The 13,988-nt window shown below is 41.4% G+C and overlaps 1 protein-coding gene across 3 annotated transcripts in view; it reads left to right on the top strand.

Moving 5' to 3' along the window:
* Positions 1-11,120, top strand: part of LOC144595950 (glutamate decarboxylase 1) — a 48,915-nt gene extending 37,795 nt beyond the window's left edge. For all 3 annotated transcript variants that reach the window (XM_078403924.1, XM_078403921.1, XM_078403922.1), the window contains exons 14-17: positions 328-477; positions 5,648-5,755; positions 6,757-6,846; positions 10,109-11,120. In XM_078403924.1, the coding sequence (XP_078260050.1) occupies positions 328-477; positions 5,648-5,755; positions 6,757-6,846; positions 10,109-10,282 (522 nt within the window). In that variant the 3' untranslated portion in view covers positions 10,283-11,120. The remainder of the gene's footprint in view (positions 1-327; positions 478-5,647; positions 5,756-6,756; positions 6,847-10,108) is intronic.
* Positions 11,121-13,988: the final 2,868 nt, after the last annotated feature.

Here is a 13,988-nt window from a genome sequence, read left to right as displayed (position 1 = left end):
AAGTAACGATGAACAAATAAAATGGAGGTAATTAAATTATTAGAAAGGAACTGCAGTGGATATGTTATAAAATTGATCTCAATTGTTCATTTTATTGTCTCTTTTCTATCTTAGTACTCTGAAGACATTGGATGTTTTGCCTGTCCAAATGATTTTCCTCACTTTGAATTTTAACTTTCTTCTTTTCATTCTTTCTGCTAAGAAAAAATAACAAATTATATTTATATTTAAAAAGTATAACTGCACAAAGTTTTGCAAGATTATTGTTTTTTGATGTGAGTGCTGGCAAATTCACAAAGTAAATTAACGATTCTACTTTGCTCACAGGGCATTCTCCAAGGTTGCAATCAGATGTGCGCAGGGTACCTGTTCCAGCAGGATAAACAGTACGATGTGTCCTACGATACGGGAGACAAAGCAATACAGTGCGGCCGTCATGTGGACATCTTCAAGTTTTGGCTGATGTGGAAAGCTAAGGTAATCTTGGAATATGTCCTTAATTGGCAATTTGACATGTTGCAACACCTCCTTGTGCAAATAAAGAGTAGAAGACTTCATCAGACTTTACCGGACTTTATCTTGCACTAAACATTCACGTTACTCCCTTTATCTTGCATTTGTACACTGTGAATGGCTCGATTGTAATCATGTATTGTCTTTCTGCTGACAGGTTAGCACGCAACAAAAGCTTCTCACTGTATCATCGGTACACGTGATGATAAACTAAACTCAACTCAACTAAAAAAAAAAGGAACTGCAGTGCTGGGTTTACAGAAGAGACACAAAGTGCTGGAGTAACTCAGTGGGCCAGGCAGCATCTCTGGTGAACATGGATAGGTAGCGTTTCTTCTCCAGTCTGAAGAAGGGTCCAAACCTTAAATGTCACCTATCCATGTTCCTCAGAGATGCTGCCTGACCCGCTGAGTTACTCCAGCACTTTGTGTCTTTTCTTATGCAAATTAACATTAACATTGATAATTGCGGTTCTCAGCACTAAATAGCACCAATTTGTATTTAAAAGTAACAACTAAAAAGGCAGCGAATAACAAGTAGGAGAATTTACTGAGTTACAACTGTTGAAAACAAAACTAAAATCCTGTAATTTAAAAACATTTGACATCAAACTGATTCACTTGCTCGAATCTAGGCCAGTGGGCAAAGATGTTCCACGAAATTCCACTTTCAAGATATTCCACTTCCTATTCCCCGATATTGTGGCTGGAGGTCATGGCATATTTGTAAGTGGTACATGCCCTGTAATCCGGCCGGTGCCAGATAATCAATTAACCTGATGCCGGGCCGGCAGTTCCTCGGTGCTGGCACGGTATCAGCTTGACTATCCAGGCGATGATGCAGCTGTTGTGTACATAGGTCGATGTATTATCATGCCAATCTATTGGTCTCACGACAGAGTCCACGTGGCAGCAGTAAATCGGCTTCACAAATGGTCAATTAAACACATTTTAAATGTTTATTGCCAAACTCCCGAGTCCAGTGTGATCCCCGATCTCAGTCCTGGCTGTTTCCTCTGCCCTGTCCTGACACGGGATGGTTTTCAGTCCCCATGCGGAGCTATTAAAACCTGCTTGCCTAATTGCTTTATCTGAAGATAGACAAAAAATGCTGGAGTAACTCAGCGGGACAGGCAGCTTTCCCGGTGCAAAGGAATGGGTGATGTTTCGGGTGGAGACCCGTCTTCTGAGTATTCACGAAAATAACAATACAATACAATAATACAATATATCTTTATTGTCATTGTACCCAGAGGTACAACGAGATTGGGAATGCGCCTCCCATACGATGCAATAATTTAAGTAATTTAGACAACAGCAACCCAACGAAACAATAGTAACAGTTTTAGACAGGGTAAAGTGCAAGTTGATCTATGCGTTGTGACCATCCGGCTCAGCAGGACCGGTTCATAGCAGCTATGGCCCTGGGGATGAAGCTGAGTCTGGAGGTGCGGGCGTAGAAGGCCTTGTATCGTCTGCCCGATGGAAGGAGTTCGAACAGACTGTTGCAGGGGTGTGAAGAGTCTTTGTGGATGCTGGTGGCTTTTCTGAGGCATCGTGTGTTGTAGATGCCCTCCAAGTCTGGTAGCTGTGTTCCGATGGCCCTCTGAGCTCTTTGGACTACCCGCTGTAGAGCTTTCCTTTCTGCCTCCGTGCAGCTGAGGTACCACACAGGGATGCCATGCGTTAGGATGCTCTCTATGGTGCAGCGGTAGAAGGTCGTCAGCAGTTGTTGGGGTAGACCAGACCCCCCTGAGTTTTGCTGTGGGTTATATGTCCAAGATTGCGATCGTCACAAATGTGGTTTTGCTCAGCACAGCACAGAACAGGGGAAATTGTATTGGAATCGGCTGTCAGGTGGCTGGGAACATAAGTATTTTGATAGTGTAAATAAATTGGAGTGTATGACTGCCGTTCTAAATCTTAACATTCATTAGTGACTAATTTGTATCTTGCTACATCAAAGGTTATTGTAGAATTTTGAACATCCAAAAGCACAGAATTAGGCCCTTTCACCCACAATGTCTGTGCCTAACAGGATGCCTAGATAAACTAATTTCACCTTCCTGCACATGATCCATATCCCTCCATCACCCGTGAAATATATCCATGTGAAAAGTTTTGTGATATTTAGGAGGTAATATTAGCATGGATCTTATAATCAATGGCCTAATTTATCTACTCCTGCTCCAAATATAAATGTTCACATTTTTCATATAAATACATTTTACATTTAATTTAGAGATACACCATGGAAGCAGGCCCTTCAGCCCACCTAGTCCATGCCACAAAGGCCAATTAACCCACAAACCCGCACATCTTTAGAATGTGGCAGGAAATCAGAGCACCGAGAGGAAAACCCTGCAGTCACAGTGAGAACGTGCAAACTCCACACAGACAGCACCTGAGGTCAAGATCGAACACAGATCTCTGGCACTGTGAGGCAGCTGCTCTACTAGCTGCGCCACTGTGCCACCTGAGCGATTTTCTTTTTAGCAATACCAACAATATCATAAATCGTCAGTATAATCCACAGTCTGAATGGAGGTGGGGAGAGTATGACAGATTCCCTCAAATGTTTTACTATAACAATAGGGAATGGAGGAATGGAGAAACTTTCTTCCACATCTCTTTGCTGAAAGAACAAGATGCAGACAGAGACTGTGCCCTGGAGTGGGAAAGCAAAAGGAGTTGCAGTGGTTGTATCTGACACTAGCTCCAACTTTTGCCTGCAATTTTATGAAAATATCTTATTGTTACTAAAATCAGGATTAACTGGGGTAGAAGGGAGGGGAATTTGGACTATTGGGCAGGTGATCCAGCAGTTTTGGTGGAAGAGATAGGACAAAGAAGAAATGAAGGGAGGTTCGGAATAATGGAGAATTGTCGACACAAATTTATAATTCTGAGAGGCATATGGAAGCAGTGGAATGATGTTATGAAGTCAGGGAAGTCATGGATTCATAAAATTGCAGGCAAAAGTTGAAGCTAGTGTCAGTAAGCACTCTTTCACCATTTACTAAGTCTGTCCAAACTGGAAGAGATTGTGCTGTTGAAACACTTGTGTGATATCAGCAAGTTGACAGACAGGTAATCCTCCTCCTAAGTCAATGTTTGTGCTTTAGCAGATGCAACACAACTCAGTGTAGTCTTTACAGAGGTAAAATAACTCTTTATTATATTGCACACGTAAGTTTCTCCAGATGGCCATAAGGTGTTGTACAGGAGGAGTAGGCATAAATCATAGTGATGCTGTGTCAACATCCTACATTTAAAAGAAAAAGCATGATTCCTAATTCTTCCCCAGAGGGTTGACCAAATCGGGATGCCTTGAAGAACATGAGGCTTATCTTACCCTGTACCTCTTGTCTCCCATTCCTATTGCCAAATGTTCTTGTTTTTTAAAATTCTATTTAGTGCCCTCGTGCTCACTTTCTGAAGCCCTTTATATAATTCGCCATAATAATAATATAATATTATATTATATTCCTTTATTCGTCCCACACCGGGGAAATTTACAGTGTTACAGCAGCAAAGTGGATTGCAAGAGATCATTCATTATAAATGAAAGTAAAGACAAGGATAAATTGTCATCAGTTTTCTGTGTATTCCTTAATTGTTACTGCTACTGTTGACTGGTCTGCTGGGAGCAGAGCTGGTTGTGCAGTCTCACAGCAGCGAGAAGGAAGGACGTCCGATATCTCTCCTTCACACACTTGGGGTGAAGGAGTCTGTCACTGAAGGAACTACTCAGTGCAGTGACAGTGTCCTGCATGGGGTGGGAGTCGTCCAGCAGCGATTTTAACTTTGCCATCATCCTCCTCTCTCCCACCACCTGCACTGAGTCGAGGGGGCAACCCAGGACAGAGCTGGCCTTCCTGACCAGCTTGTCAAGTCTCTTCCCATCCGCCACTGAGATGCTGCTGCTCCAGCAGACCACTCCAAAGAAAGTGGCTGATGCAACCACCGTGTTGTAGAAGGTCCTTAGGAGTGCCCCCTGCACTCCAAAAGACCTGAGTCTCCTCAGCAGATAAAGTCTGCTCTGGCCCTTTTTGTATAGCGCATTGGTGTTTTCGGTCCAGTCCAATTTATTATTGAGGTAAACACCCAGGTACTTATAAGAGTCTATCCTCCCGATGTCCATTCCCTGGATGTTCACTAGTGTCGGGGGGACCTGGCTGCGCCTGTGGAAATCTACCACCATCTCCCTGGTTTTCCCCGCGTTGATCCAGAGGCGGTTCCGCTGGCACCAGTCCACAAACTCCTTGATCAGTTCTCTACGCCCTGTCATCGTCGCCATGGACTGATGCTTATGAGTTGAATGATGACTGGTGGTAATTATGATTGGTGGTAATTTCAGGTTCTAATTGGAGCAACAAAAATCTCTGTCCTTTCCTTTCTTTCTGGGGTTCTATTTCATCTGGAACTGAAGGAGAAAGAACAAAATTGCAGTGACCGATGTAGGAGCATCTGTGTCTGGTTGTTTACGAGACCATTTACTAAACAATGAATTCATCCTTTCTCTTTGCACAATACTAGATCTGGAATTCTTCAATTGGTCCCTCAACATACTGAAACCATCTTGTACACTTTCCAGGAATTCATTCTGTACATTGTTAGTTGTAATGTAGTTTGTTCAGATGATATGGAGATTGATATCCACAGATTACTGCATCACTCTGTTACACGCACCTCTAATATCCTCATTCAATCCCTGCCCGACATCACAACTACCATAAATAACTCCCACATTGCTTTCTGACCTTGTGATTCTAAAACTATAGCACGCTCTGCTGAGTTAAGATTCTTTAATACCATCGCTAATTTGCCCCTCCGTTCACCTTTGGCCTGTCCTTCCTGAATGTTGATTACCTTGGAATATTTAGTTCCCAATTTTGGTCATCTTTTTCTCCATTTATTTAATGCAGTAACTCAATTTGGGAAGTATAATAAGTTATACAATTGCTTATAATGTTCAAAATATTTAGCTCCCTTTAATCAACATTAGTATTAACAGAATGTTTTTATAATTTGAAACCACTACATTGGTTTCATACATACTGAATTTCAACAAATAGTTTTAATTTCAGTGCACTTGATGGCTTAATACTTAATATTTTTCTTGATCATTGCAGGGAACAGTGGGATTTGAAAACCAAATTAACAAATGCTTGGATCTGGCAATGTACCTCCATAACAAGATTAGGAAGAGGGAAGGATATAAAATGGTATTCGATGCAGAGGTAAATGTATTGATTATCAATTACTTTTCTCATTCATTTTAAAAACTGTAACTAGCACCTAATTTCCTCCTCGACGCTGATTAAAAGGATAATAAGCAACGTTTCTTGCTCTGTATGCCCTCTGATGTACATCTGTGGCACCTCTTTCAATCACATTGCCTCTATCTTCCGAAACATTGTCATTGTATCCTCCGGATTTCAACAAACCATTTTTTGTCTTTGAGCAGTTTACATCCAGCATTCATCCTTCTCTTCAAATCCCTCTGTTTTGTGTTCAACTCACATGGGCAGTTCAGGAAAATGAGTTGCAGAAGAATGGCTTTATTTGTTAATGTCTGGGGAAGAACATAGACACAGTAATTCATATTGCGTTTGTTTTCCTGAAAATCCCTTGCATTGTAGGTTCTCTGGGTGTATGCACTGGCTTATTTGACATCTTTGGGATGATCCTCAGCAACTGCACTTGTAGTGAATTGAGATGTGAATGGCCATAGGATACATTAGATCCCTCAAAACCTGAGAAATCATGCCCTAAATATTCCAAGTGACCACTTTTCACGGTTATTATAAAACTGATCCCCAAGGATTGAAGACCAATATTCAAAGCATGTACTTTCTCTCTACAAAGCATGTAACATTCAAGGGAACAGTTATATTGTCAGTTCAGTGCTCAAACATTGCACCACAATCTCAGTGGAGCAAAGACCCCTGACTACAAACTGTCTAACTCTCCCATTCCATGAAGACACAAGGAACTGCAGATGCTGGTTTACAAAAAAGATACAAAGTGCAGGAGTAACTCAGTGGGTCAGGCAGCATCTCTAGAGATCTTGGATCGGTCATGTTTCTGTTTGGGACCCTTGATTGTATCGATATATTGATATTCGATATTCAGATGAGAAATTCAGGCTCTGCGTGTTCATATTGGCCTATTCAGTTGCATATGCAATCATTAAAGCAAGAGATTTTTTCCAATTTATTCTTGTCCATTTCTTTCGTAGCCGGAGCACACAAATGTTTGCTTCTGGTACATTCCACCAAGTATTCGCGAAATGCCAGATTGTGAAGAGAGAAAGGAAAAGCTTCGCAAGGTAAAATTCCAAATTTTGCATGGAATTGTAATTGCTGAGCTAATTACAACATTTATTTCTGCAGTAATTGTTAACCAATTGTAATAACCTACATGTTTGTGATATAATTTTTGTGATGTGAAACTGTCAGTATGCATGCTTTATTACTGAAAGTAATGCTGAAAGCTGTCTCAGACAATACATGTGAATTGAACATTGCTGAACTCTTCAGTCTTACATCTGCACCTCTTTTGTATGCACTGTGCTTGCAATTGTTGTGCCTAATTGTGTTTATAAAAATGCTAAAAGCTGACAGGGACTTTACAAAAGCTCGTGCAGCACCACAAAAGAACAAGGCTGATGTTAAGGTTTGTTCTAAGGGATTACACATTTACCCAATATTAATCACTGCTTTGTTAGAGGGTGGATAATGGCAGTAGAGAAGATTAAGCAGTGATTTGATCGAGCTATTCAAATTTGAGATTGGGTGTTGATAATACAAATAAGGAGAAATGGGTTGCAGTGCAGAAGAATCAGTAACCCATGCATGCAGATTGTCGGTGATTGGTAGAGGAACAGATATGACATGAAGAGTCACATTGCCATATTGCCATAGAGTAATACAGCGTGAAAACAGGCCCTTAAGGCCAACTTGTCCATGCCAACCAACGTCCCATCTACACTGGTCTCACCTGTGTGCATTTGGCCCATATCCCTTTAAACCTATCCTATCCATGTACCTGTCTAAATGTTTTTTTCAAATGCTGTGATAGTACCTGCATCAACTACCTCCTCCGGCAACTCGTTCTATATACCCACCACACTCTGTGTGGAAAAAGTGGTCCCTCAGGTTCTTATAGAATTTTTCCCTCTTCACCTTAAACTTATGTCCTCTGGTTCTCGATTACCCTACTCTGGGTAAAAGACTGCATTTACCCAATCTATTCCTCTCACGATTTTGTACACCTCTAAATGATCAGCAATCATCCTCCTGCACTTCAAAGAATAAAGTCTTAGCCTACTGATCTTTTCCCTGTAGTTCAGGCCCTCGAGTCTTGGCAACATCCTCATAACACTTTTTGGTACCCTTTCAGCTCAACAATATCTTTCCAATAACAGGGTGACCAAAACTGAACACAATACTCTAAATGTGGCCTCACCAATGTCACTCAACAACTGTAACATGACCTCTCAACTTCTATACTCAATACTCTGACTGATGAAGGCCAATGTGCCAAAAGCTTTCTTGACCATCTTATCAATTTGTGACGCCTCTTTCAAGGAACTATGTATTTGCACTCCTAGATCCCTCTGCTCTACAATACTCCCCCCCCCCCCCCCCCCCCCGAACACTGCCATTCACTTTATAGGTCCTCTGCATTAAACTCCATTAAGCATTCCTCAGCCCACCTGTCCAACCGAACAAGATCCTGCACAATTTTTAACAACCATCTTCACTGTCTACAATACCACCCACTTTAATATCTTCTGCAAACTTACTAATTATGCCTGGTACATTCTCATCCGTATCATTGATATAGATGACAAACACCAATGGGCCCAACATTGAACCCTGAGGCACACCACTAGTCACAGGCCTCAGGTCCGAAAAACAACCTTCCACCATCATCCTCTGCTTCCTTCTATGAAGCCAATTTTCAATCTAGTCAGCTGTCTCTACTTGGATCCTATGCCAAGTCAGTGGATATATTTAAGGCAGAGATAAATAGATTCTTGATCAGTAAAGGGGTCAGAGGTTATGGGGAGAAGACAGGAGAATGGGGTTAGGTGGGAGAGATAGATCAGCCATAATTGAATGGCGGAGTAGACTTCATGGGCCGAGTTGCCTAATTCTGCTCCTCTCACTTATGATCTTATGATCTTATGATCTAACCTTACAGAGCAGCCTACCAGGTGGAACCTTGTCAAATGCCTTGCTGAAATCCATATATAAACAACGTCTACAGCACTGACCTCATGAACCCAATGATAACGAGGATGGGCATGACAACCTCGCTATATGCCTCATCTGAGAAGCTCTCATTCTCCCGGATAATCCTGAGGTCATCTAGCTGTTGCTCCAGTTCCTTAACGCGGTCTTTAATTAGCTGTACCTGGATACAATCCCACAGGAATCCTGCTGTTGTAATGACTGTGAAACTGTCAGTATATGCCCCCATTATGTAGGTGAAACTATGAGCAATCAATATTTCCAGAATTAGTTCAGTTAGAAGTTATAGAACTTGTAAATATTGATGCCAGTAATATGGCATGCTTCCCTTCGGAGGTGGGGCATGGAATGCATATAATGTTACAACTTTACAAAGCACTGGTTAGACTGGACCAAGTATTGTGAGTAGTCTGGTCACCACACTATAATGATTACATCAAAGAAAATGCAGAAGAGATTCCCTAAGCATTACCTAGATTGGATGACCAGTTATGGGGAGATTGGAGAAGCTGAGCTTGTTTCTCCGAGAGTGGAGGAAGTTGAGGGGTAACCTGTTAAAAGTATAAAATTATGAGACATAGATAGGGTTCAATCTGATTCTGATGGGGTGTTAAAACAAAAGAGCCTAATTTTAAGTTGAGAGGTGGGGGTTTTCAATTGGACCTGAGGGGAAGTTTTTTTACACAGAGAATGATTGATATCTGGAATATGCTGCCAGAGGAGGTGATTGAATCCGGTTGACATAGAGTTCTGGAGTAACTCAGTGGGTCAGGCAGCATATCTGCAGAAAAAGGATGGGATCAAATTATGTTTAAGAATCATTTATACAGACATTTAATAGGCAAGGCGTAGAAGGATATGGTCCTAATGTAGATAAATGGGATTTGTGCAGATGGGCAAAAAATTAGCGTGAAAGTGATGGCCCATAGATCCCATTTCTTTGCTGTATGTCTATGATTCAATGAATAGTTCCTTGGTTCCGCTGTGGTTTGCACCATTTTGCAGACTTCTGTGCCTTAAGCAGGGGAAATTGTTCATTTAACATAAATTTCAAGCATTCATGAACCAGATTGTCTGTAAAATATCCTGAAAATATTGATTCTGGGAATATAGTCTACTTTGATGGTCCAGTAAGCTATAATTCTTATTTAGCGACCCATGGTTCTAAAAATACTAACTTACCCTGAGGATTGTGAAGCACTCATCTTTTCTTACTTTTAATCTTTGCGCCTTTCTTTTTCCTTCCTGAAATAAAATTAGTAACCAACGGCTATTCTTTTTTTATATGCCCCCTCTTCCTCAGGGAAAATTCATCTTTTTATATTTTCATAGGTTGCTCCAAAAATAAAAGCACAGATGATGGAATGTGGCACCACAATGGTTGGATATCAGCCTCAAGGAGATAAAACTAACTTCTTCCGCATGGTCATTTCAAACCCAGCTGTAACAAAATCTGACATCGACTTCCTCATTGAGGAGATAGAACGACTGGGAGGGGATTTGTAATTGGTTAAGTTGGTTCTGTTTGCTATTACTAAGCAATGCTTTCATTTGAAACTGATTAATATCCAATAAATGTGTTATTTAAAGATCTGTGCAACACATTTCAGTACTGTCAGGCAGTATGTAAATCTATTCTTTAGCCAATGATTATTTATTAGAAGTAATTATTTAACAGATACAAAATCTAAATACATATTGTTCCTACATGTGAGCCTCCCTCCGCGTGTATGTTCCTTTGAAAGAGCTCAGCAATCTAAACTGTGAGTACTGTGGAAAATGTGCAGTGAATTTAACCCTTAGAGGTAAAATGTAACTCTATCATAGTAGACTTACCTAGACTGTGCAGAACCTTTTCGTAGCTACACTGTGTCAGGTGCTTTTTGTCATAATGTAAAATTATGGAGTGTAAAGCACCAAATTTTATTCTAGATGCATTACCCCTTTAGTTGTGATTTTGGGGTAAGAGTTGCATTAATACTGTAACAGATGGAAACTAAATGTCTTTTTAGAAAAATATTAATTTGGTGTAGATTGTGTATACAAATGTCAACTGATTTTTGTGAAAAGGAATAAATGTAATCGTTTTACAGTATCAAAACTGTTCAAATATGTAGGTATATTACAAAATATTTGCTTATTTATATCCAGAAATTTACTGTCTTACAGAGGTGTCTAGTATTTTCTTCCATTTGTATGTACTGTATCTTTATTTATATAATATGACTAGACAAAGTGGGCCCGTTGGGCCCATTCCCCACTCCCCCATTCTCTCGTCCCCCATCCCCACTCTTACTCTCCCCACACTCTCCCCTTTGGCCTGTCCATTGTATCCGGGAGGGGGTGAGGGAGTGAAGGGGGGAGGGAGGGAGAGGGAGGTTTGGGGGAGGGAGGTGTGGAGTGATCGAGGGGGAGGGAGTGGTGGAGGGAGGGATGTGTTGAGGATGGAGGGTGGAGGGAGGGGGGGAGGGTGATGAGAGATGGGGTGGTATTTTTGGAGGGAGGGAGGGGGGGGGGAGAGAGGGGGGAGGGAGGGATGGGGGAGAGGGGAGGGATATGGACCTCCCCTTTTCCCAGTACCCCTCTTTCCCCCACCACCAATTCCCCTCCGCACTACCCCTGTTGTCCCATTCCCCATTCTCAGCCCCCCCCCCCCATTTTCTCTCCCCCAGACACACTCTTAGCATCAGTTAAAGGCCCGGGGGGGGGGGTGCGGGTGATCGGATCAGTGAAAAGTCCGGTGGGGGGGGGGGCTTCGGGAGATCGCATCATTCAAAGGCCCGGGGGGGGGGGGGGATAGCGGGGAGATGTTCTCCCGGGTGTGGGAGAGAGGAGAGAAGCAAGGGGAGAGAGGAGAGGTGAGCCGGTGATCGCGGGCTGGCGCCGCTAACGGCGTCCATTGTTTTGGTGCGAGTGAGGAGATGCCGCGCATGCGTACTGAGCACTGCCGCACCGCAGCGCCCCCCTTCTGTCAAAACTTCGATAAATGAGGGGGGGCAGCACTTTTAAACCTCTGTAACTTAAAAAATATGCGCCCGAATTAAATAGAAATATCATTTTCCAGCAGCGAACCGCATGCTGATTAAGGCGGTACAAAAACCGTGGCGCTACGGTTCACCGTTTTGCCGGAATTGCCGTATTCAGCCGACATCAGTGGAATATATATATATATATACAACATCTGAGTTTTAGTAGTATACTAGACAAAGTGGGCCCGTTGGGCCCATTCCCCACTCCCCCATTCTCTCGTCCCCCATCCCCACTCTTACTCTCCCCACACTCTCCCCTTTGGCCCGTCCATTGTATCCGGGAGGGGGTGAGGGAGTGAAGGGGGGAGGGAGGGAGAGTGAGGTTTGGGGGAGGGAGGTGTGGAGTGATCGAGGGGGAGGGAGTGGTGGAGGGAGGGATGTGTTGAGGATTGAGGGTGGAGGGAGGGGGGGAGGGTGATGAGAGATGGGGTGGTATTTTTGGAGGGAGGGAGGGGGGGGTGAGAGAGGAGGGAGGGATGGATGTGGGAGAGGGGAGGGATATGGACCTCCCCTTTTCCCAGTACCCCTCTTTCCCCCACCATTTACGTTCACCGTTTTACCGTATTCAGCCGACATCAGTGGAATATATATACAACGCTACAAGATCTGAGTTTTAGTAGTAGATAGATAGATAGATAGATAGATAGATAGATAGATAGATAGATAGATAGATAGATAGATAGATAGATAGATAGATAGATAGATAGATAGATAGATAGATAGATAGATAGATAGATAGATAGATAGATAGATAGATATCAAAGGAGTTCTAAATAATGTTTATGGTATTTTAGTGTATATGTGAGCCAAAGAATACAGCAAAATAATGGTGATAATAGTATTTCTATTTAGTGTGGCAATTGTGCAGCCTTTAAAGTAATGTGGAATATATTGCTGCACCTGCTGAACACATAAAGTATGATATAAAATTGAAAACTATCTTAAATGTACTGTAGTTTGTGACTTTACTCACAAGTTGGTACGTGAATTTTCAGATATGGTGACTAGATATGTTTTGACTATTGTTAATCTGTTTGGTGTAGAGCTTTTTCGTAAGGCAGAGTCCAAGTATAGAAAGCAAGTTTGTATTTGTAGTTCAACAAACACCTAAAACACACCCATGGAAGAAACAGAAGGGCGGTATCATAAATCATTGTTCTTAATCCAAGTTCTATAAAATGAAAAGAATAAGCACGAGCTATTATTTTAGAGACCAATTTTAATATTTTAAGAAGTTAATATGTTTGGATTTGTACAAATATGGCACAATTCCTGCTTTTATTACTGTAGAAGTTTACCCAAGCTTGTCATTTGTTACATTTGTTAAAGAACAGAATTCTTGATAATTTCAACGTGTATTTAAATTTAATTTGGTTTGGAATAGTTTTGGTTAATCTAAACCAAATCACCAAACTATAGCTAGTTTTTAATCCCTAAGAGCTATACTTTTCAATTCAGAAGTTAAAACGTTTTTTGAGAGTGTTATCTATGTACAATTCTCCCGACTATGGTGTAGAATAAAGAATAAAGTGGGAAAATGTTGTCAAATGCTGTTACAATAAATCCAGTGTTTTATTATGTCTACTGTACAAGCACTATAACAAAAATGGACTATAGGAAATAACCGTGCGAACTGAGCTGATAGTCAAGAATGTGACGTGTCGTTTTGCTTTCACAGCTACAAAAGGCAAAAGTGAAGTTGAAAAGCTGTTTTCTTATTCTCAGATGATGGGAAGAATGTTCAGGTGGCAAACGTAAACAAGCTTGCATGGTAATTTTAAAATATTAACACTTTCCACTTTACACCCATAAACGTGTGGCAATAGCCTTATCATTCAAGGGAGAAATTACTTTGTAAAAGAGGTTATATTTTAATAGTTTTGTATTGAATCACAGCAGTCTATTTTTAAAAAAAAATTAAACATATCCATTTAAACATTTGGACAGGCGAAAATTTGAACACATTATTTCAACAGGCAGGGCATAAATAAGGTTTTGGTATTAATTAAACATGCACGATATTTCAAAAACGTATAAATTGAACAGAGTGGAAGTTTTGTTGCCTCCCACCACAGTGAGGGGGTGTTTGGAGTCACTGTGATGGATGTTTGTGTTGGGGTCGTGTGTCCTGTGTTCATTTCTTTTTTGTTGTGTTCTGTGACTGCTGGAAATGTAATTTCGTT

The sequence above is a fragment of the Rhinoraja longicauda genome, chromosome 8 (genome assembly GCF_053455715.1).
Source record: "Rhinoraja longicauda isolate Sanriku21f chromosome 8, sRhiLon1.1, whole genome shotgun sequence".
Lineage (NCBI taxonomy): Eukaryota > Metazoa > Chordata > Chondrichthyes > Rajiformes > Arhynchobatidae > Rhinoraja > Rhinoraja longicauda.
The sequence above is the reverse complement of the archived record's forward strand: the minus strand, read 5'-3'. Positions and strand labels throughout refer to the sequence as shown.